This window comes from Pogona vitticeps, chromosome 7, assembly GCF_051106095.1.
Source record: "Pogona vitticeps strain Pit_001003342236 chromosome 7, PviZW2.1, whole genome shotgun sequence".
NCBI lineage: Eukaryota > Metazoa > Chordata > Lepidosauria > Squamata > Agamidae > Pogona > Pogona vitticeps.
Window position 1 is genome coordinate 18397876 of NC_135789.1, and position 24664 is coordinate 18422539.

A 24664-nucleotide genomic window follows, 5' to 3' on the forward strand; every position below is an offset into this window, starting at 1 on the left:
CTCCTGGGTTCTTTCCCAGCATCCCTTCTGTCAAGACACCAGGTGTCGCCTCGGGAAGCAACAGTGCAGCCCACACGATGCAGACCACACTGGCTGGGGCCACCTCCTCTCCCGAGGGCACAACTCCGCTCAGGATTTCCCTACATGAGCAGAAGCAGGGGAGGTGAGCCGGAAGGGACAGCATCAAGATGGGAATTAGGTCCCCACCCCGCCTACGCAATACAGTAGGACCGTGGGGTCCACAGGATCAGTACCTGCGGTTTCACTTACCCACTGCCTGAAAATATTAAAGAAACCCAGAAATTCACATTTCCAAGAGGTATGACAGGAACTGGCCCCTAGAGGGAACCAGAGACCATGCTAATGTGTAGGGTTTGCTGTATCCATGTTTTCCACGTTATCTGCAGGAGATTTGGAACTGATTCCCTGTGGATATCACAGTGCTACTGTATATCTGTCAGATCTGGCAGGAATCCACCTCCTGAACATGTACAGAAAAAAAGCACAGAATGCAAAAAAGAGGGGGCATGATTTCTGCCACTGTAACCCAACCGCTGTATTGCCTTCTCTCCCAGCCTGATTCTCACTGCTAAGGCCAGTGCCATTTAATGTCTTTTGCCCTGGACCCAAAGATCCTCCGGCCCCACCCGCTTCCAGCCACCCTCCTTAAAAAGTGCTCCTGGTAGACATTCCTCTCTCTCTCTCTCTCTCTCTACGTGCCCCTCACGGTGCTAGTCCACGGCTGACGGGCATCATCAGAGGCTTGGCTGAAAGAGGGGGCTGTAGGTAGGATGGAGGGGGGGAAGGGGAGATGCTTTATCTTCCCCTCCATGGCTTTAACCTCTCCATCGGCGATGACCCCATGGGGGTCACGAGGTGTTCCTCCACCCGCTTTCTTGAGAAGTTGCGCCCGTGAGAAATGTGACCAAGATGTCTGGTTTTGCCAGAGAGAGAGACATCGCAATGGCGAGGGCCAGGGTGGGGGAGCCAGGAAGGCTAGGGGGATGATGCAGCCGTTTGGAAAAAAAGGCGAGGTCCCACAGGCTGACCCCTCTGCCCATCCCCGTGGCCCAAGAAATCCGTGGCCCTGGGGCTTGAACTGGTCTCCACAACCTTGCCGAGGAACCGGACCCAGTCCTGACAGAGACCACTTCCCTGCTTTCCCACGGACCCATCTGACCCGCCACCCAGCCGCCATCACGGAGATAAGGAGTCCACCGGGGGAGCGGGCGCGGGCGCTGGGCAGGCAGGCGGAGTCGCCAGGAAGCTATTGACCTCTCCGATGCCGATGAGGCTGAAATCAGGGACCGATAAGGACACTTGAGCGGGGGCCACCAAGGTCTCTGGACCCCTGCCCAGTCCCACGTGGCCGGAAATTAAAGGCAGCCGCTCCGTGACGCTCCCAGGAAGGGTGAAGTCCACGGCCATGGCCTCCCCGGAGCACCGCAAGGATTCCGGCTTGGTTGATGTGGCCATCTGGAAGAACCCAGGTTCGGGGGGATTGGGCGAGGGCTGCAGGAAGGGTGGCGGCCCACGGCTGCTTGCGGGGGCCTCCTCGGCCGGGTCAAAGGAACAGTTTGTTTCCGACGGGGTGCTGCACTCGTAGCCCTGGCCCGACTCGCTGGTGCTGCCCAAGCTGCAGGCGGCGCTCTCGATGCTCAGAGGCTCTGCAGGGCGGAGAAAAACAGCAAGCCAAGAGTGGTCACCAAGCCCGAACGGGGTGTGTGTGTCAAAGTCCAGCCCACCAGACTGTCTAGCCCCGATCTGGTGTGGTGGAGCATTATAAAGATCTCTCTCTTCAGTCCTAGCGTCAGGGCCAGCGGGGACAAATTTCCTCTGCTGGACTTCTGGGGACTTTAGCCAACTCCCCCCAAAAGTCCTTTCTGATGTCTATAATTATTTTCAGCTAAGAAATAATGTTTTCAAGCTGTAAATACTTTCTGCTCAGACATAATGAAGAGGCTAAACGGGGTCTAAGTGTTATGGGAACTGCAAGGCATTAAGGGTCTGGTAGTTTCCTGAGAGGCACCTGCAAGGAGCAGGACAACTACTAAACCCCTAATGCCTTACAGCCCCCATGGAACTTAGCTCCCCTCCAGCCACTTTCTGCATCTTTATTACGTGATTTTGGTCTTGGGCTTCACGTGGCCAACCTCTGGTTCAGACAAACAAAGTCTTATGTACTGTAAGGAGCTACATATAGTACATTCTTAGGCTTTTGCATGGAACAAACACACTGGGACTGTTTGTTGTCATCTTCTGGCAGCAAGGGGCTAAACTCAAAAGCTGCCTGAGAACACCAAGAGTGCCGTTCCAAGATCCAGGGAGCTACAGATCTTTCTTTCCTTCACCATCCTTTTTTATACATCCATAGGTATCCACACATATGAAATAAGGGTTGTTTTTTTTTTTAGGCCTGGAAGATGAGATTCCAATGAGAAGCCTGAAGCTCTTACCTGTGCTCTCCATGGCCAGGTGATCTGGGTTGAAACGTGAGTCCATGCAACCCGTGACTGATGAGATCGGCGGGGAGCCCCGTGAACGGCTGGCATTTTCCACTTCACCACCATCTAAAAAATTATCTGTGTAATCCCTAGGGGAAGAAGGGGGGGAAGCAAAGAGACAAACCAAACAACCATGTAGATTCTTATACCTCAACCAACACATTAGAACAATGACGTCTGTGCCCCTGTGTCTACCTCTATAAAGTTAAGAGAACCCAAGCATAGCGTACGAACTGAGTAAATGTGTGAACCTATGATTCCTAATGGTGGCAGAGTGAAAAATTCCAGCCAAGTCACCATGTGCTGGGAACAGGACAGCCAAAATCCTGTCGCTCAGCTCTACTTGCAGAACAGGAATCATATCATTGTTCATAGCAGATACTGATTAGAGACTCCTTTTTTCGATTTTGATGTTTGCATGCAATGAGACAAAGTAGGGTGCACCCTGGAATAAAAAAAAGAGAGTCTTCAATCAATGGCAATCTGCCGCTGACAATGAAGTCATTCATCTTATGCAGGCAACGTTGGGCGACACAGCCTTTTCTCCTTTGATCTAGCCAAGCTCTTATGACATTCCTGTACTCTCTACCATCAGAGTCAATTGATGCACTGATCTTGTCTGATTTTGGAAGCGAAGCAGTTATCAGGCCTAACTGGAACTGGATTCGGAGGCCACCAGGGAATAAGCAACCGCAGCTGTGATATAGTTCATGGAAAGAAAATATAAGATGGAATCCTGCCTGAAATCCTACCGAATGGATGCTGCCAGTCAGAGAGGACAATGCAGTAGGGCTGCCATTTCTAAGGGATCAGTACCCGTGGTTTAATTTATCCGCTGCCTGAAAATGTTATCTAAAAACCCCCCTAGAAATACACGTTTTCAGGATGTATAATCAGAACTTGCCACTAGAGGGAAATGTTTTTAGATATACAGTACATAGGGTTCCCTCCTGTCATCTCTTGAATATTTTTCCCCATCTTGAGCTATATTACTATTGTTGTTTTTTATTTTATGATATTGATTTTATTTTATCTATCATTGTTAGCCACCCAGAGTAGACTTCGGCCTAGATGGGCAGAGTATAAATTGAACAAACAAACAAACAAACAAACAAATAAAATTCCCTTATCAGGGATTTCCGGTATCCACGGGTGGGTTGGATGGGCTTGAAAGAAATCCCCTGCAGATATTGTGCTCCTATTGTACTCGGCAAGACTGACTCAGGGATTTGATTTCGCCTTCTTACATTCCTAAACTTCTATGATGAGTCAGACTGCTTAGATGTTTTGTCACTCCTCCACATAGTCTGACCACGCTGGTTTTGGGTATTCCCGCTAGGCTGTCTCCTAGCCTGCTTTCTCCTTTTCTCTCTTCCCCCCCCCCAAACCCCGCTTCAGGAAGACCTCGTGAGCCAGCCTTTTTGCCTGGGGAGCCGTGAGTCCCTAACCACTCCAGGCCTGTGGCATCTGGGACTTTTGCTCCGGCCTCCTCAAATAACAAGCGGCCTCACGTTACAGATCCCAGTCCAAGGCAGGTAGAGCTCCGGTGGAGAACATACTTCTTCCTTCCAAACCGCGTCTGCTGGGTGAAGTAGTCGTAGCGCTCCGACTTCTTCCAAATATAATAATACTCCACACACTCGCCCACCGACCGGGTGCGGACCTGCAGTCAAAGAAGAGGGGAGGTAAACATTTAGACGGACTGGTATTTCAGATGGGTCTTTGTTGTTGTTGCATTTAATGGTTTACGAGTCATTCCCCACAAAATAAAACAATAATGTTCTTTGCAAGCAAACTCACAGACTTAAAAAAAAATGAAACCAGCCTTCTTTGAAAACCAATCAGGAGCAACTCAAAAGAGTCAGTTCTAACACCAGTTTTAAACACCAAAGGCGCGCAAGGATGGTTAAAGCCTTGGTGGTCTGCCAGGAGCTCCACAGGGATGGAGCCAGCCTGACGTCTTTCGGGTGGGAATCCCGCAGTCAAGGTGGCACTCAAAGGCAGGTCAGTCGTACGTCCTCATCAGCAGAACCTCTCAGGTTGATGATGAGTCAGGTGACAGGCCCTGCCTGAAAATTCTCAAGCTTCTGGGCAGGCAAGTATGGGAGGTGGGAGATGTCCAGCTATCTCAAGTTCAGGGTTTTTATAGATCAAAGCCACCACACTGCACTTTTTAAAAACCAACCCCTGGATGGCCTTGAAGTTGGTTCAGATTTGGCACACAGCGGACAACCGTCTGGCAGCTGCATTTTTGCATTAGCTGGATCTTCTGAACGCTCCCTCAAGGGCAGCCCCATGTAGAGTACGCTGCAGTAGTCTAGTCAGGCCATTAAGGGATGGATCACTGTGTTTCACAGGGCACCCGTGGCAGGCTTACCTTGTTCGCTTGAATAAGGTGGAAGTTCTTCCCATGGACCCGAAAGCCGTGTTCAAAGTTCCTGCATTCTTCCTCGCTCCAGGAGCAAAGTTCATCTGTAAGGGGTCCAAATCAGAAGAGGTGACTCGTTAGGGGGGAAAAAACACCTGACTAGGTTTTCCCACTTAGCAGGGACTCTTCAAACGGGAGCTAGTTTAGACTTTGGTCAGTCTCCTGCTGTGTTACATCCTGGTGGAACGGTGATCCTGTAAGCATATCCGCTGCTCTGTCCCACTCTCTGTGGCGTGCTTAGCGTCACACGAGTTGGAAGAGCAATGGCTTGACCGGCTGCGTGACCTGGTTGCACCACAGGGACTGACTGGCTGCCATGGGGGAGAGCCTGTGAGACTCCTTTTACGCTTTAAGGAGGACACTTAGCCCTCATGACCAAAGAGGATCGCCAGAGCTTGGCATCTCCCCATTTTCTGCCCTGCCTAGTTGGACAGCTTTTATGCTGTTACGGAAATCAACTTGATCCCAAGAAATCAGAGATGGGAAAGCTCCTGAGTTCTAGTCCAACACTCTAACTGGGATATCTCACTGACACTTTAGGGAAGAGCACCTGAAAGATTTTGCCCAGCCTATAGTCCTGGTTAAGAAAAGTCAGGTTGCGGAGAGGGGTCATGCTGAGCCCCATCCACCCAATTGCTCTTCACACGGAAAACAATGTCTTTCAAGATGGCACAATCTGCCTCTCTATCAGTGGAGACGGGTGGCTCAGATGTTGGGCAGTCGCTCCGGGTCTGAGCCTGAACTTTCAATCCTTGTTACCTGGAACGTCGTATGGGATCTTATGAATGCAGCATGACTTGATTGCGAAAGGGAAGGGTGTGACCCCAGTTTTAGACGAAAAAAGAGTAGTGTTCTTGACTCTGAACCTGGGGGAGCTCTTGTGAGGTCTGGACAAAGACACCGTCCAATGATATCGGAGTCACCCGCTTGAATGGCTCTTTGTGCCAATGACAACTATTATGATCCAGCATTTCAACCCGTGTGGACACCCCGTAGAGGATCAAGAACCTCTCCTTTTTGCATCTGGAGAAGGGACCCCCCCTCCTCTTTCAGGGTCAAAACAGGTTGGTCTTAGCCCTCCTCTCTTGATTAAAAGGAAGGCAGAAGCATCTGAAGGAAGGTCTCTCACCTCGAATGACCTTCACATTGAACCGGAGCCGCCGCAGCGCCTCTTCTGCGTTGAAGTTGCATTTCACCAGTTCGTACAGCGCCTGCGGAGAACAGAGAGGTACCTTATTTTTCCATGTATAAGACTATACTTTTGTCTAAAATCTTCAGACTAAAAATTGAGGGTCGTCTTATACATGGAAGTAAGCTGAGGAAAGAACAAAAACAAATGGAGGGGGAAGCAGGGATCAAAGTGATCCTGCAGCACTTTGATCCCTTTTCCCCTACACTTGCTAAGCCACACTTAGATTTCTTAATTTTGGATTAGAAAAGTGAGGGGTGTCTTATACATGGGGGCGTCTTATACACAGAAAAACATGGTACACAGATCATGGCTGGGGGGGGGAGGGAGATGGACCATGGCGGCAGGCAGCTTAGTTGCCAGGAGGAAGTAGGATGGCAGAGAGAGTATAGTTGGCCAGGATGGCGTCCGTAAGGGAGCTGTTCCCTCTCCGGACCGCACTGTGTTCATTGATGGACAACAGGACAATGAGAGTTTCAAGGGAAAGGACCAGAATTGTACTGAGGATTTATGTCAGGCTAAGTCTACATGCATAAACTGCAGCAGCAAATCGCCAAGAATTAACAAGTATTTCCCTTGCATACCTGGTTACGTGCTAGTCAAAAACAACCCGAAATGTGAACACCCAACTCATGGATGGGTGGCAGTTCACTGCCACTGTTTATGCAACTATACTCACACAGATATAAATCCTCAAGAGTGTTCTGGCCAGTGTGGGAGTGGTTGTTTTCCTCCCCAGGACCCTGGGGGGTCATTCCGGAATACTTAGATACTAGGCGCTCACAAGGTACCTAAAATGTAATTCACAAACACACCCTTGCAGCGTATTTCTTCCCCCACTCTCGCAAACCACACGTTGGTCTTATCAGCCGTTTGAGAATAATGACCTGACTTACTTACTTGTTCGTTATCCTTCACCAATTCTCCTTCGGGAAGGTTGGCGTGGGAGACCTCGTTCCACCGCCTCTTGACAGCTCGGTAAAGGAACTCTTCCACTTCTTTCTCAGGAAGGATGTTTGGGTCCCAGAGTAACTGGTCATCGTTTTCATAAACTACGAGACAAGAGAAGATTGAACAATCATCTTTTAAATTGGGCCCGGATCGTTTTGAAAGGTCGGATGTGTGTGTTAATTTTCTGCCCCCCCCCCCCAGGAAAACGCGGGGGCTTATAAGACCAAAACGGTCAGAAAAGAAAGAAGAAAATAAAATAAAGAAAGAGAAAAAAAGTGAAAGAAAGACAACAGACGTGGCTAGGAGTTCACTTTCAATTTTCAGTAAGGGTATCTCTCCCTGCCAAACAGATACTGGAAAAAAATGCAAAATTTATTAACACTCCCTTCCAAGGGGAAAACAGATTCTCACACCTTTTTCACTATGTCTGCTCAAGTGCAGGACCGGAACAGCCGCCTGGTACTGAGGTCCAACCATGATCTCCTGCGAACCACAGAACAAAAAAATTTCAGGAAAGAGAAAACAGGACCTGGGAGCTTGAAATTCTCTTAAGGGGAGATGCCATCTTTCTGCGGAGTTCTCTTGAGAGAAGAGGCACTGCTGCCCCTCCAACCTGGCCACCTTCAGACATGCTGGACTACAACTCCCATCATCCACAGCCAAGGGATGTGTGTGTTTTTTAAAGGTGAGCATAGCTGGAGAAAAAGCTGTTTGACAACTAATGCTTTAGAGACTTGGAGAACAAGACTAGCTGCCCCTTCTTGGCATGGAAACGGGACACCGTTCAAGTAGGGTGCCCTATCTCACAGGCTATCTATCACACACAAGGCCATGTTGTTGTTGTACAATCACACCGGGGACAAACCTCCCCCCCCAAACAGCGAAAACCACCTCCTCCTCAATGTCCTTGATGAGCACAGAGATTTTCGCAACAGGATTTTGGCCTCAAGTCTGCCATATGTGGGGGATGATAATGCCGGTTGTGGTCTCCACCGTGTTACCTTCTTGCAGTCGTTGGGGGGAAGGGAGTCTTCCTCGGAGTCGTCAGCTGAGAAGGAAGCACAGGGAGAAGAACAGGGACCCTTGTCTTCATCAGCAAGGAAATTCGCTTTTGGAAAAGATAAAAGCAATTTTGACTGTCTCTTCATTTATTCTTTAAAAAACAACTAAAAAAACACACAAACAAACAAACAAACCCAAAATCCAACCCTTCCCTCAAATGCAGAATTCACAGAATCAAAAAATCTTTGTAACGAGAACCATGGATTATGGAGTTTATTTAGGGATGATGATTTGAGAACAGATCCTGCTTTCATATTTCAGAGACAATCAGAATGCTAACTTGTTTATTCATTTACAGATGGCTGCCGTGAGTTAACTACTTCACTTATCACTAGGATGTTTTGTACTAACTAGCCCTTTTTCAAATTTATGACCCGTGGTAGTAGTAAAATCAATGTTTTCTGTACTGCATTTCACTCTGATCGCTCCCTGACAAACCATGTACGGTAGGCAGTCTGAATAGATACCCAGCGGAACAAATTCTAATCTATAAAAGCTGATGCTAATTCCATCACAACCTCAGTTAGTTTTAAAGCATGGTTGTCCTCTGCTGTTATTATTCAGAATTAGAAACCACGAGGATGAAAACTGTACTCAGAAGTTACAATCAACACAGCAAAACTGTCTTAAAGAAGTTGGTAACACGCACAGTAAAAAGCACGCCCTTCTTTCTTCCTTTAAAGGAAAGGAACAATACAGATGTTATACAAATACAGGCCTCCAGATAATACTGGAGTGAGACTCCCATCAGCCTCAGTCTAAAGAATGATGGGAGTCATAGATCTGAAGATGTTTGCCGAACCCGAATCTCCGAGAGGCTCAAGGCTATGATGAGCTAAGAAAATTCACTAGGTGACCTCATTCAATCACTTTCTCTACTTCACAGGTGAGACCTACTCCAACTGGCCTGCTTCACAGGGTTGTTGCTGTGAAGAACATAAGATTTCACAGGATTATGTAGTTTGCTGCCACAAGATATAGCCATGGGGGCCATGTTTGACAGCTCAGAAAAAGGATTTGGAGACACAATGTCTCTTAAGGGCTGCTAGTCAAATATCAGGGGAAGGATGATTTTTATGGGGTGCAGGTTCAGAGACAGCCTTTCTCTGCTGGCGACGTCCCAACGGAATGCCGTTTGGGAATGTGGAGGCTAGAATCATGTTGGGGTGGTGGTAGTAAGGCATGCAACTGTAATCACACAAGAAGATTTTGTTGTTGTTGTTGTTGAGCTGTCTGTCCTGAGGTCCTGAATGTACCATCAGTCTGGCAACAAAGGGGGAAAGCCAATTACGCAACGATCACAGTTTTTTCTACAGGATTCTGGCCCTTGACTGTTAGCTCTCTGCTGAAATTCTGAACCAGGGCCCGGTTGCCGCACAGATTTTGAACATACACACACAGACAGCTGCGTCCTTTTCTCAACTCGGAGGTGTGCAAGACTTTCGGCCACACTTACAGCCCGTCTGATTGGGGAAAAGATCCGAGGCATCATGGGAAGTGACGGAAGGAGTTAAATCGTCAGCCGAAGACTGGGTCTCTTCTTCCTCTTCCCCAGAAAGCAAATCCTTCGCTATTTGTTCCTTTAGCCAATAACCGGGAAGGTGAAAGGGGAGGATGAGGAAGAAAGAGAGATTTTAATACTGTAAGGCTCTCATAGCCACAGGATCGATATCCATGGCTTCAGTTATCCACAGTCTGAAAATGTTAAAAGAGGTGGAGGACCAAAAATACAGATTTCCACAATGTAATTCATTAACATCATCATCATTTTAGAACTGCAGCAGAATGGGCCGCTAGAGAGAGCCAGAGATGATGCTATGTATTGGGTTCACTTTTATCTACGGTTTTCGGCAACTGCAGGGAGGGGGTCCTTGGGGATCCTACTATATAGAATGCATATGTGTGTATTTAATTTCAGAATCCAAGCACAGTCTTATTTCTCCATTTATTTATCAATCACACGGGCTACCTTTCCCCCCAATGAGCTGAACACAAGGACACCTGACTCTTCTCTGCCCTACATAACACCATCACAACAAGCCCATGAGAATACGTCAGGCGGACAGAGGAGAAGCGGCTCGAGGTCACAGAATGAGACCCAGGCTTGAATAGGGATTCGAAACCAGATCCCCTCAGTCTTAGATCAGGGCTGTGATCACTAGAGCACACTGGCCTCCAGGCTTGGCGGTACGACCCTGGGAGCTTTTACACAGCTGTTTAGTCCCACATGAGCCGACCACCTTTTAACACACAGAGTGGGCACTTCCCCGTTTGCATCTCCAGATTTTCAGAGGCACGGTTTCGCTGGGATGTGGGAGATGGCCTCCTGTGGAACTCCCTGCCAAAGGATATGTATTTGGTCATCCTCCGCTGGGAGGAACACAGCGCTTCTCTTTGATAAGCATCAGAGCTGTGTGGGTGGACCCGTGCACATCTGTGATCCTTGCTCTTCTCTTTTAAGCCATTAGAGGACTCTGATGTCAAGGCCTCCCAAGAAGGCACGGTTCGGTACTCTTCCTCTCTTTCCTTAAGCAGCCAAAGCCACACGGAGCATCGTGATCGCCCCACCATGGTGTCAACTGGTCTGCTTACAAACAAGCAGCTTTTCCTGGGAAGAAACACCTGCAGAGTAGATCCCATCCTAACCATTTCCAAAGCCAGATGGTCTAAGTCCCTTTCTACCAGGGAAGGGGGCACCCCGTAGCCATTCTCCCATTGCAAACCAGAATAAAATGAGGACTAGGAGCTTTGAAAGACTTAAGATGCTCTCCTGGAAGCTGCCGGTCAGCAATATCAAGGGGGCGAGATGGCCTTGTACGGGCTCTTACCTTATCCAGGGTCATGTCTGGGAGGTGGGGAGCCGCATCGGCGTTCTCGCTCTCCTGCTCAGAGATGGGTTCGGAGGCCTCGTAGCCATACAACGCCAGCAGCTCCTCAAACGGCATTTCGCTGCTCTGAAAAAGAACAACATTGCAGAAGACATCTGCCCTGACAACGGACCCCCATCCCCGGCCAACAGCTCCACTTAGTTCAGTACAACCGAACCTCATGGGAGCCAGTCCTAGCAGCGTAGAAGGCTGAGCCTGAACTTGGAATCTTATTTTGTTTTATTTATATTAAGACCTTTCTAGCTTGCCTTTCTCCTTAAGAAGGACCCAAGAGGGATCACATCATTCAAAAGCATTACTTAAAGCAAAAATGAATGAATGAATAAACCACACCAAAAAACACCGAAACCCAACAAGTATAGAAATAATAAAAAGGATCAAACAAATGCCACAGTATTTGTAGTCTTCTGTTGGATTTTAATAAAAACACAGAAACCTTCATTGCACTGAGCCACTGACACCCCAAACAGAGTGGATTTGATTTGGAACTAAATGGGCTCAAATTTAAATTGCTATTTAAAAATTTTAAAAACTGGATTTTTTGGGAGACACTTTAAATCAAAACCTGGATTTTAAAAAAAAAATCAGTTGTGGCTGAAATTGTGATTGAAATCAGTTTGATTTTTTTTTAAAATAATTTTTTAAAAATCCATCCTGGCCACCGTTCTAAGAAGTCCTCACAAGTTTTCTCACCCTGATGGGATAGGTGTTTCAGCACGCCGAGACAAATCACACAAAAACAGTCAACCGCAGCAAGCTTGCACTTTTACTTGCAGCACGGCCGTTCGGCCCGGTAGAAACACCAAAGCTGCTGATTTCCATTTGGTCACCAGGATCATCAGCAGAAAGGGGGAACACTGTACTCCCAAAAACGGTATCTTGAAGCAAATATAAGGATTTCCGCACGGTCTACTTTTCCAAAGCAGAAAAAGAAAGAAAGAAAAGCTTCCATCTCCTCTATGAAGATTTACATCCCAAAGCAGCCTTCCAGAGAGATTTCTGCCGGGAATGGAATCCCAGGACATTTGGCAAGAGAACGAGCCAACACACCTGCGACTTCCTTACCTGGGAGGCATTGAAGCTTTTGTCTATATCTTCGAAAGGTTTCCCTTTCCCCTGTGGGCACTCCTTCTCCTGTTCCTCCGCCTCTTCCCGCACGCCGTAGTTCTGGGACAGGATCTCGGCCAGGTTGAAGCGGTGGTCAGCTGAGCCCATAGACACCACTGCCAGGATGGAAGGAATGGCGGTGAAAAAAGCGGGGACCCTGACGGGAAGATGCCTCCCGGCTGCAAGTCCGACGCGAATGGGCGCGGCCTTGATCCGGAGTTTTTAGACTCCGTCGAGAACGCAACCAGTTTGGGAAGGCGGCTCTCAGGGGTCCAGAGAGACGGGATGGCAATGGGGGCAGGACCTTCCCGGCTGGACATTTATGTTGTTAGGAAAGAAGTCTGATGTTGCCTTTCATGGCTCCTGTCCTTCACTCAAGGATGTATGAGAAGCGAATCGACACAACACATTGCACAGTATAAAAACAGAGATTAAAACTAGCCTATGTCCCTTTTTTATATGAAAGGGCAGTTACCGGCAATTCAAAATACTGCATTTAATTAAATAAATACATTTTAAAAAATCAATCAGAAAGTTTCTTAATGATCCATACAGAGATGGGATTTTCAGCTTTCTTAGGCCCCGTAATTCTCCATTCTGGGAGCGCCACATGACAAACAGCCACCTTACAGGGCCCTCAATCTGGTTCACCTGGGGAAAAAGGCCTAAACTGGGAGGCTCTGAGCCTGAGCTAGGCCTAAGCTCTGCCCAAGCTTCCTGTTCCTGCTCTAGTACGAGCTGGGAACTTCCTTTCTGAACAGGAAGTTTGGTGCAGCTAAGCCTAGGTAAGTGTCAGAGCTTCCAGTTAAGGCCTTGGTCCCAGGCGAGGCACATTTAGGTGTCTGTAAGGCAGAAGTCCCAAAATGGAGAATTATGGGATGTTTCATCCATGAAATCTGACCATCCCATCCCCCTCCATCACTACTGACCTTCAAGAAAGTTCTTGATCATGTTTTTATTTAATAGATTAATATAACTGGTGCCAAACTCGCATTATAGACCTTGTCCCGCTCTGAAATGGGTACACGTATATTTGGTGACCTCACCCTGGCAAGGCAGAACAAGGGAGAGAACACATATCAAGAGAAGAAGGGGAAAAACCCTATATAAGGCAGCCTGCAATGGGACTGACCAGAATAAAAGACTTTAAAACTCCATACCTGCCGTGGTATGAAGGCTGGGTCTCACAGGACATAAGTTACGGGCGGCGTAAGACACGACCCTTGGGCTCTGCCTCCCAATCGAGGCCTTAAAAAAAGAAGGAAAAAGAAAACATACTCTTATGTTGTGTATTTACAGTAGGACTGCGATATCCACAGGACTGCTGCCCATGGTTTCACTTCTCCACTGCCTGAAAATATTAAATTAAACTCCAGAAATACGTGTTTTCAAGGTATATTACGAGAGGTGGTCACTAGAGGGAACCAGAGACTATGCTATGTGGTCTACTGTGTTTATTTCTAGGGTTATTTCCTGTCCTTCTGCGGAAACAAGGCTGGAAAACCTGTAGACCTCTTGACTCTGATCCCCAATGGCTCTATCTGGCTTGACCAACAGTGGCGTAGGATGGGAGTCCTTCCTCAAGACCATCTGAAGGGCCAGAGGTTTCTCATCCCTGCTGTAAAACAATCGGGACTGCTTTTAATGGAGCTCAAAAACTAAATTATCCTCAGGTGAGCTTTAGAACCACAAGGACAGCCCCCCCCCCAAAAAAAACCAAGCAAGCACCATCCCAGTCCATGATGTAGTCCCAATACCTCTGGAAGGTACAAGAAATGTCAAATGGGTGAGGTTGGGCATGCCACAGGGACACAACTGCCTTACCGTCACTGCCTAGATATCTTTTAAAGCCTTCACGTTTTATTTAAAACAACTGGCAATGTTTACGAATTTGAAAACCAAAGACAGTCCCTGAAATCATCACATTTAAACACAATCCATCACGCAATCAAAACCCACCATCAAAAACACTGTCAACATGTTATAACACGATGATGTACAGAACAAGCAATAAAGTTTCAGGCATGAAAACACAGAGGGGTGGGTTTTTCGGATGCTGCGAACTAAAAATCCCATAATTCTCCATTCTGGTTCCAACCAAGCTTCCTGTTCCTGTCCCAGTGCTAGCTGAGAGCTCTCTTTCTCAACAGGAAGCTAGGCCGAGCTCAGCCTTAGAGCTTTCTAGTTGAGGCCTTTCTCTAGGTGAGCTGCATTTAAGTGTCTCTAAGGTGTCAGGATAAATCACAGTTTAGTTATCTGGCTGCAGAGCCAGAGGTTGGGATTTCGAGTCCCCTTTGGTGCCTCCTGTGAGAAGAGCCAGCCTGCATAGCCTTGGGTCAGTTGCACAGTCCCAGGGCACCCCCGGAAGAAGAGAATGGGAAACCACTTTGGAGGGCTCTCCACCTGGAAAATCTTGAAAAGAATTTACTTGATTGCTTACTATCATCATCATTGTGTCTGTTTGTCAGGAAGACCTCCCAAAATGGAGAATTATGGGAGTTTTAGTCAAAGAAAATGCCACCCCCAGTGGCCAGTATGCATTTGTATATTTCCCCCCAAAATGCTACTCTGAGCTAAAGACAGATTCTGAGTCGGAAAAGATTACATCATCATTACCATGATCATCTCGATTTCGGAACAATATTTCAGGAGAAACTATTATCCACCTGAAACGGTGTTCAGGAATTGATGAAGCAACATGTGATTGAGAAAAAGTCAACTTGGTCAGGAAGCACCCCAAGTAAAAACTTCCGGCAGTTTCTCTTTCTAATCCTCCTCGACCCCATCGAAGGGGAGCTGCTCACACAGAACTCTTCATCACCTCCAACTTCGGAAGTCTGTGCAACCCAATGGCTGCTTCAGTAGTTCAAACTCCCTAACCCATCGGAAAGACAGGCTGCCTCGGCCTTTCCACCTCCAGGACATCCAAGGGCAAGATACGAAGACGTCTTAGGTGGTCCTGCCCATCGAGGCCTCCAACGGTGGAACCCTCGTGGGTCAAGGGCTCCTGCAAGGCTTGGAGGTGGTTCTGTGGAAATGTAGGGACTGGAGCAGCGAGCTTCTGGCGTGCACAACTGTGCTCTGGTAATGAGCTACCCCCCTCTCCTCTAAAATGAACAGGAGATTCTGATCCTGTGATTGAAAATGGTGATACGGGGTGGCTTCAAAGAGGAACACAGAACAGAAACTACACTACTTCATACTAACTTAGGACCTCTTTCTGTCTTTCTTAAAAAAAAAAAACACTGACTGCTGTGGGTTATGCTCCACCCTCTCTTTCTATATATCTATATACAGGGGTGCCTCAACTCACAAACGTCCTGACATACGACCATTTCGAGTTACAACCAGCTCCGGCCGCAAAATTTTGCTTTGACTTGCGACCGGAGCTTCGAGTTACAACCAGAAAAAGGCGGGGAATTTAAATTGCTAACCGTTGGTCCGCAAAAAGACTGCTTCTTTGTACAGTAGCTCTTTTGCCCCAGCAGTTACAGTTACTGCGATCGGAGGCAGCTTCGGACTGCCTGGTAAGGTAAGGTGCTGCTTTCTGCTTTTAAAAAACTGTTCTGGGTGGATTTGCAGCATAGTTTTGGGCTGGGTGGTGGGATTATGTTTCTATGCTGTGATGGGTCTTGCAGGGTTTGTTTGCTTTTTGGGGTTTTCCCCTCGATTTCCGAGGGGTCTTGCGGGGTTTGTTTGTTTTTTGGTGATTTTTATTTGCATTTCTGATGGGTCTTGTAGTCGCTGTTTGCTTTTTGGGTTTTTTCTTTTTGCATTTCCGGTGGGTCTTGCACAGTTTGTTTGCTTTTTGGGGTCCCCCCCATTTCCGACGGGTCTTGCAGAGTTTGTTTGCTTTTTGCTTTGCTTTTTTGCATTTCCGATGGTTCTTGCACTGTTTGTTTGCATTTTGCTTTGCTTCTTTTGCATTTCCGATGGGTCTTGCATGGTTTTTTGCTTTCTGCCCCCCCCCCTTCGGCCAGAATGGATTAATTGTGTTTCCAAATGGTCTTGCAGTGTTTTTTCGTTTTTTGGTGATTTTTTTCTTCGGCCGGAATGGATTAATTGCATTTCAATGTATTCCTATGGGAAATGGTGCTTTGACTTACAACCATTTCGAGTTATGACCAGAGTTCCGGAACCAATTAAGTTCGTAAGTCAAGGCACCACCGTAAATCTATATCTACACACCCTCTCTTTCCTTCTCTCCCTTTTTCCTGCTACATCGCATCACTCAATCTCTTCTCTCCTAATCATCATTATCATCATGTGCCAAATCGATTCCGACTTATGGAGACTCTTTTCCAGGTAGGGGACACCAGGGACACGGGTTGTGGGACTCACTGTTGAGTCAGGCTTAAATCACGTTGGTGTCTCGACTCAGACTCAAACACTTGCCAACATCTGCCTGGAGAATAATCCAAAGTGGTTTCTCGTTCCCTTCTCCTGGGAGGGGATCCCTGGGACAGTGCAGCTTTTGCCCAAGGCCATCCAGGCTGGCTCTGCTCACGGGAGCTACAAAGCGGGGAACTGAACTCCCAGCCTCTGGCTCTTCAGCCAGAGATCGAAACCACAGAGCGGTGAGCGGTTGTAGCGAACAGCCCTACCCTCACCTGTCGGGTCACAGCATGACAGTGAAGAAGGAGACTAGGAGTGGACAGAAGGTGGAGCCAAGGGGGGGAGTGAGCTGGATATAAAGACTGGTGTATGGAGTATGAGAGAGATTTTGAGAGTGAGAGACTGTGTGTAACTTGAACGTGTCTGGAAAGTGAGTCAGAGATCTGTAAAAATGATAATTGAAACAGACGGTTAAAAGAGTTTTAAAGTTATATCAGATGTGATTCAAATACAGTACAAGTGATTGGTAGCCTGTGATTTATACCCCTGAATATTTATCATTTATTTACTTCCCTGATCAAGCAAAAGAGTTAAGTTTTGAACAGCACACTTGTCTCTATACGTGATCGATATTGAAGCATTAATATATGGTGGCAGCGAACAAGAAAGAAGAGTGAGATCCTCGTGAAGGCCTAGGGGAGGGAATAGGAGGGACTTTGGAAGAGATCGTCACAGCGGTCTTCTCCTAACTCTTTCCAAACCTTCGCCCTTGTTGCATGGCTGGATTTTAAGAGTGGGAAGAAAGCACTTCCTTCCAGTCTGGGAAAGACTTGGAGGTTAAGATATTGCCTGATGTCTTCTTAAGAACAGCCCGCCGCAGAGCGTTGACTTGAGAGCCACAACCAGGGGAACACAAGCTTATGGCCTACGAGGAAAACTTTGCAAACGAGATGCCTTCAACTGGGAGCGTTGGGCTCATGTGGTGCAACGCAAGTTCCCTCTGTATCTTATTAGCAACCTAGGACGTATTCTCACAAGAGAATGACTTGTCTGCTTGTAGACAGAATTTGGTGGATGTTAAGATACGGATGGCAGAATCAGAGAGACTCATGATCCAGGAAAAAACTCAAAGCATTTTCCAAAAGACGATGGAAGATCAATGAATTCTTGTTCCCCTATAGAGGAGAGGAGGTCTTTTGGATACAGGGAATATCAGAAATGGAGGTACAGGAAGCAACGGCAGTAACTTTTAAAAAACTTCCATATAATGGTGTAGAGGACGGAGTGTCGGACTCAGATGACCTGGGTTCAAAACTCTACGCAGCCACGGATACTCATTGGGGGACGGCAGTGGTAAATTGTTTCTGGAATATCTCACACACTTCAAAAACCTGACTAGGGTTGTTTACGTGAGGAAATGACACGATTTACATGGTCACAACAAATGCAGAGATGGCAGACAAAAATGATCATTTAACAAATGTTTGTTCATTAGAAGATTAATGCTCCCTTTGAAAAGTTACAAATCTACCCCCCCATCACTATTTCTTGATTGCGACAAGAAATGTGGCAAACAGACAAAAATTGAACTATAGCTGCAAAAGACTCTGTTCTTCCAGCTGATGCTTGTGATATCAGGAATAGTCACTCAAGACTGATATACAGTACTTGGATTTGAACGGTGGGCTTTGGTCTCTATGCACTGGTGACCCTTGAGATCACCAGAATCAAGCTGATTCTTAAGAGGACAACGTCGTCTGGTTCTTAAAAATTCTGCAACTTCTCTTGATCCACCCTAACTGGACAGGACCACTTGGAGATCCGAAGAATTAAACGTGGAAAGTAGTTGCTCTACCAGAAAGCTCCAGTCCTTCTCAGACGACGGGGTCCAAATCCCTGCAGATTCTGACAAGGAAACCAGCTGACAGAGGTAGAGAGGCGTAAAAACATCTCATCAGTTTAAAGATGGTCTCTCCCCACCCACCCTGATTCTTGGTACAGCTGGAGATTTTTCACTCTCTATGGGCTGCACTTCTAAATTTCTTTTGAAAGCTTCCAAAACATCACCAGAGCACCAGAAACGGTTAAGAAAACCTTCCTTGGAGACAATCATTCCAAATTTCATGCAGCATTTGACAACATGATTGAAGATCAGGTCGAGTCTTTCCTCTTAAACTGGAAATGAAGGTCCTTATGTACCACCCCATAGGAACATTGCCAGTGGAAAGCTTCCCTCGCTAGAGTTCACCCTCTGTGTTACCTGGACACGTATGTTCTTTGTCAAGCAGCTCATATGTGACTAAACTCAGGATACACAACCCTCTTATTCCACAAGCTCTTCATAATTATGGCCTCCGAAGCTTAAAAATAAACATGGTTCAACCAAGCAGATGGTTATAATGAGGCTCTTATGACATCCTGTTTCTTGGTTATCCAAAAGTTAGTGTTTATCACTGTCATAAAATGACCAAGTCTCTCATGGTCTAAACTTGTCTTCTTGAACTGGCTAGCACATTGTTTTGGGTGGCCCTTGGGAAAAGCATCCTTCATGGTGGTCCCCCCCCCCCCGCTGCGAATGGGCTCATTTCCTTCTTGCCAATATCATTGTTTGTGTGACTCATGAAGGGCCAGCTATGCATTAGGCCAGTGAGTGGTTCCCAACCTTGGGTCCCCAGAGGTTCTTGGACTCAAACTCCCAGAAGCCTTCACTGCTAGCAGTGCTGGCTAGGATTTCTGGGAGTGGTAGTCCACAAACATCTGAAAGCTCAAGGTTGGGAACCACAGCATTAGTCCTTTGCTTTAGTCCACCAACGTTTCCTCTAATTTTCAGCCCCACTGTGTGGGAGCCTCACCAATCTGTGCCCAAGGGGCAGGGTTATTGACACCGGTGGCCGTGCATGCACAGCAAAGAGGGAACAGGAGTAGTTCAAGGAAATAAGAGACATTTCTTCTATCCCCATAGCCTTTGTTGTTGGTCTGCTTAGAGAACTTGAAGAAGGCTGAATCCACACTTCACATTGCTACATTTCAAGCGGCTTCCAACTTACGAAAAGGTCTGCTCCTTAACAACCTGGATATGAGGTCTTCTCAACTCAAGGCAGTGTCTTCCTTTATTCCGCCAACCCCTGCTCGGCGGCGTCCTTTTCCTGCTCTTTCCACTCTTCTTTCTAACATGATCTCCTGGTCTGGAGAATCTTGCGTCTTCTCATGATATGCCCAAAGTATGACAGCTTTGGGTTAGTTACTTCCGCTTCTAGCAGGAGTTCAAGTCCCAGCCTGGTTAGATCTGGAACCCACTTCACACTTTAAAAAGGTAAAGGTAAAGGTTCCCCTTGACAATTTTTGTCCAGTCGTGTCCAACTCTAGGGGGCGGCGCTCATCCCGCTCTTCAAGCCATAGAGCCAGCATTTTGTCCGAAGACAATCTTTCCGTGGTCACATGGCCAGTGTGATTTCGACACGTAACGCTGTTTACCTTCCCACCGAGGTGGTCCCTATTTATCTACTCGCATTTGCATGCTTTCGAACCGCTAGGTTGGCGGGAGCTGGGAGAAGCGACGGGTGCTCATTCCATTGCGTGGATTCGATCTTACGACTGCCGGATCTTCTGACCCTGTAGAACAGGCTTCTGCAGTTTAGCCCACAGCGCCACCACGTCCCTTTTACTTCACACTTTACTGAAACCAAAAGTACAAAGTCTGTCCTAATTAACACAAGACCCATCCGTTTCAAGAAATGATCTCCTCTGAACATGGAGATGTCTTGATCTAAGTTAGAAAGAGCAAAGAGAAAGAAGGTACTTTGAGGCCAGTCTTGGAGCATAACGACCTCTGACGTCAATCTTTGTTGTCAGCTAAATTTTCTCACTGCATCCTTGAGAAGGTAGAATGGAGACTGAAGGAATTCAGTACAGGTGGGAGCCCCCTTATCTATGGGATCAATATCCACTGATTCACTTATCCACGGGATGAAAATATTAAAAATATGAAAAGAAAAACTGTGGAAATATATATTTCTAAAAATGAAGTTAGCAGAACTGGCCATTAGTGGGAGACAGAGACCATGCTATGTGTTCGCTATTACAATAGTGTTCCCGATAATCCATGTCTTTCAGCATCCAAAGGGGTCTTGGAACTGATCCCCTGTGGATAAGGGGATCCTACTGCAATCAAATGTTTATCTTAACTCCAATAAAGTTTCCAAACTGAGCACAGGACTGAGAACAGGTACTGCATTCACATGTCCTCCTTATCTCTTATCTGCTGTTGATCGCGTCTTAAGGAACCCTCAAGACCGCTGGAAGGTGTTGTGTTCAACCAACTTTGAAAAGGCTCCTATACGTTGATTGCTTTTAACAGCCAGCCTGAAATGCAACTTGCTAGGCACAACCCTATTAGAACCCATCCTCCCATTTCATGTCTAATGTTGCTGACAAATACTGGCCATGCAGTCCCACTCTCATGTCTGAGGAAATGGACTTGTCCACAAAAGGTCATATTAAAATATAGTGGTTAGTCTTTATGGTGCTACAACATTTTTGTCTTCTTTTCGTTTTCTGTTTTCTTTTACCAGATTTAAACCTGATCAGATGTGCCGGCAAACACCTTCCTTCAGTGGAGTGTGTAGTAATGGTGAAGAGAGAATGGACAGAGGCTGAATCCAGATGGGAAAAGCTGTTCTGCCTTGTACTTAGTACATTCTGAACTTTTTGAAGACTTCAGTTCCGGTGATGTGCCCATGAAACTGGCCCTCCAATGGAGAGATCTTTCAGATTGCAGATGTGATCCGAATACTCTGACCTGTTCTCGGATGGCTCGGTTAAAAATTGTGCTAAATACATGTTTGAAATATGCCACCTTGTGAACACAGGGCATCGGTGCTCCAGTTTTGGCAGGTAAGGCAGAATTCAACATTGTTTTTTTTCCCCCACAATACTTTGGGATTCCCATAGTAAAAATCAGTACTCCTGCTTGCTTTAAGTAAGCTTATGTGGAGAAATGCCATACAGTTACACTTGGTTCCCTGGAAGAGATGCCATTGTTATGTTTACATTTCTATCTTATTCATTCACCTATTAGCATCACCAAATAAAACTCAAGAGTGAAGAACAAGAAATTAGAACCGGAGGGTGCAAATCTGAAGGAAAGCTACAGAGTAAAACGTGAGTTGTCTTCTGAGTTCATTCACACACATACAAACCTCTCATCAAATTTCTACATGTCTTTCTAATTCTTTTTTTCATGTTCTCAGTCATGGCTTCTACACCTGCAAACCCCCAACAGCTCTCTGGCTACTTCCCCTATAAATAAATATACAGTCAATGGCTCCAAAAAGAAGTCGTTTCAACCCTCTGAAAACTTCTCTCAATTTTATTATCTACTTATCAGATCACAAGAAGGCAAAATTCCCTGGAAAAAGACTATCATGCTGGGAAAGGTGGAAGACAGCAGAAAAAGAGGAAGACCCAACACGAGACGGATCGACTCCCTAAAGGAACCCACGACTTTTGAGTGTGCAAGAGCTGAGCAGAGCCACTGAAGACAAGACATTTTGGAGATGGCTCGTTCATAAGATTGCTGTAACGCTACAGAATTCACAAACATCTACCATTAAATCACGTTCCCGCCATAAAACACCAGCTACATGCTTGATTTTCTTCAATGCACAAGAAAGCAGTTAAAACCCATTAAAAGCAATCAAAATATATTTTAGGCCATATCCACATAACTCCAAACTCCCTCCTTTATTCTAGCTGCATCCTCTTGTCCCCCACAATCCAAAATTATTTTTCCCATCCCTTGTTGCACCACTGTACTATTATTGTTTAACATATTAAACAGTCCAGAATTACATCATCATCTGTTAGCTGCACCCACGGTATACATACTATTATTTATTAGATACGACACTAACATTTTATACAAGTATGTTTAAATTTGCGTTATGTTTATATTTCGTTTTTATTTGTCTATATATAGAGGTTAAAAATTGGGCTAAATACGTGTTTGAAATATGCCACCTTGTGATAAAATCTTTAATAAAATAAAATATATACACACATACACCTTCCCTGAAAATAAGACCTAACCTGAAAATAAGCCGTAGTAGGATTTTTCAGGATGGTTGTAATATAAGCCCTACCAGAAAAGTAAGCCCCAGTTAAGTGCAACCCTGCCCTCCACCCTTGTGCAGTAACCAGAAGATGACCCGATTGTATCTGAATAAATGTAGATGGTTGTACATGGGGAAAAAAAATCCCCTGAAAATAAGCCCTAATGTGGTTTTGGAGCAAAAATTAATATAAGACCCTGTCTTATTTTCAGGGAAACAGGGTATATTTTCCATAGGCAAAAGCTGACGGGTCAAATAAACATATTTGTTGCAGTATTATTTAATAAACAAAGTTTTGAATTGCTACTTTTTTGTTTCCCAAAGCAATGACCCTCTAAAATAGTTTTTTAAAACCGTTTAAGGGATGAAACATAATTCTGAAAAGAGGGATTTTGGAGAGAAAATGGATTGAACAAAATTTTAAAAGATTATTAATATGTACTAGCCCTGAGGGTCAAGGTGGCACTGGTGTATTATGTAATTGTATATTATTGTAGTGGTAGGCTTATGTTGTCTATGTTTGATGTTCTTTTAATAATTTTTTAAAAAAAATCTTAAAAGACTATTCAGGGGTCTTTTAGTATAAATTAAAAACGACTCCAAAAGATAATTTTAAAAGCACATTTGAAGGCTTATGACCATGCAAGACTGACTGGTGATAGGAAACTTAATACAGACGGAGTGTACCTGATTTCCTGTGGCAGGGAGTTCCACAGGCCATGGTACTACTACAAAGACAGGGCTATACACAACGTCCTGGCGACATCCTTTTGCCCCCCTCACTTGAGCTGTACCCCAACCCAGAATAACATAATAGAGGTATCATGGGGGGGAGGACGTCTTGAAAACCCCTTCAACCCCTAATTCTTGTCCATCCCCTGAAATTCCAGCATTGCTCATCTTTGCACCTATAAATACTTGCAGGTTTAAAATGCATCACTGCCACCGCAGCGTTTTCCATCACTTCATCCGCATCAGTTGCCTCCCTGAATTCGGAGGGGGGGGGCAATGTGTGCCTCTACAAACACTATTGGACTCCATGTCCCATCAGCCACAGCCATGAGGACCATTGGTCTCAGGATCAGGAGAGCCACAGGTTGCCTATCCGGCCTAACGCTTTCATTCCTCTTTAGAACAATTTGAACTTCTGTCTCCATCCATTCTTGGTGGAAACCACCCCCTCTCCAGTTCCATGCAGACTGCCCCCCAAATCGGTGCCCATTGACAGGCACCCCCCTATGTCCAGTCTCCAGGAAATCTCCCCAATGTCCCCTCTGTCTTGGCACCCCTAAATCTTTGCTGACACTGCAAGGAATCCCCTTTGACTCCAGAGGCATTTGCTGTACCCCGAAACTGACCCTCATCCCCTCTCTGGAAGATCTGCCCAGTTCTGCACCCCTCCATCAATGCTTTCCCCCCCAAGGAAATGCCGCCCCACAGAACCCCCCACAGTTGCATGGCACCCCAAAGTCATTGCTGAGCACCCCCAAAAAACTCCCATCGCTCTGCACCCCCACCGCAGCTGCACCCCAAGTCCCTGCTCACTCCACCATGTCCGGGGAAGCCTCCACTGCCACGTGGCCCCCGCTCTGCACCCCCAAAGTCCTCCCTGGCCTCCCCCTCAAAAAAGCCCTCTATGCAGCCCCCCAAAAGTCCAAGGTTTACCCCCCACAAAAAAGCCCCTCCAGATGCCCTCCCTGGAACCCCACTTCTTCAAATGGGGCCCCCGTCAGAATGGGAGGATGGCCCCCCACTTGCAGCCCCCCAAGAAAGCCCCCACCCCCCACTTCCTCTTTACCAGGAAGCCCTGCCCCCCAAAAAAACCCAAATATATATCCCGCCCCTCTCCCCACACTGGTGTGGCCCCCCACTTTGGCTTCCATGGGGAGGGGGGAGGGGGGAGAAGGGGACCCCCCCTTTGGCTCGTGTCCCCCCCCCCGCTTGACACACCGTCACACACACCACACTCACCTCCGCCATAGCCGAGAGTGCGAACGGCCGGCGCGGAGGGGGGGCGGTGGAAGGAGAACCCCGGATGTGGAGGCGCCCGCCGATTGGCTGCTCCGCCCGGGAGGTGAGGGGAGGGAGGG

General features: G+C 46.7%; 1 protein-coding gene and 1 long non-coding RNA gene across 8 annotated transcripts; one reads left to right on the forward strand and one right to left on the reverse strand.

The window, feature by feature from the left end:
• Positions 1–1058: 1058 nt before the first annotated feature.
• Positions 1059–24595, reverse strand: MIER2 (MIER family member 2). 7 transcript variants are annotated; one of them, XM_072978195.2, is made up of 13 exons: positions 24546–24595; positions 13290–13377; positions 12088–12245; positions 10963–11088; positions 9591–9714; positions 8074–8120; positions 7486–7555; positions 7022–7173; positions 6062–6143; positions 4882–4976; positions 4064–4167; positions 2457–2593; positions 1059–1667 (listed from the first exon to the last, which is right to left on the reverse strand). In XM_072978195.2, exons 1-13 carry the CDS (start codon positions 24552–24554, stop codon positions 1198–1200), a joined length of 1662 nt encoding a protein of 553 aa, XP_072834296.2. In that variant the 5' UTR covers positions 24555–24595; the 3' UTR covers positions 1059–1197. The 7 variants fall into 7 exon arrangements, with proteins under 7 accessions (XP_072834296.2, XP_072834295.2, XP_078235013.1 ...); XM_072978194.2 differs by having other exon boundaries at positions 8074–8180; XM_078378887.1 differs by having other exon boundaries at positions 8074–8180; positions 10963–11083; positions 24546–24566.
• On the forward strand, positions 21219–22063 carry LOC144583986 (uncharacterized). The gene is made up of 3 exons (XR_013537945.1): positions 21219–21357; positions 21542–21624; positions 21851–22063. It is a non-coding gene; the product is annotated as an uncharacterized LOC144583986 (long non-coding RNA).
• Positions 24596–24664: the final 69 nt, after the last annotated feature.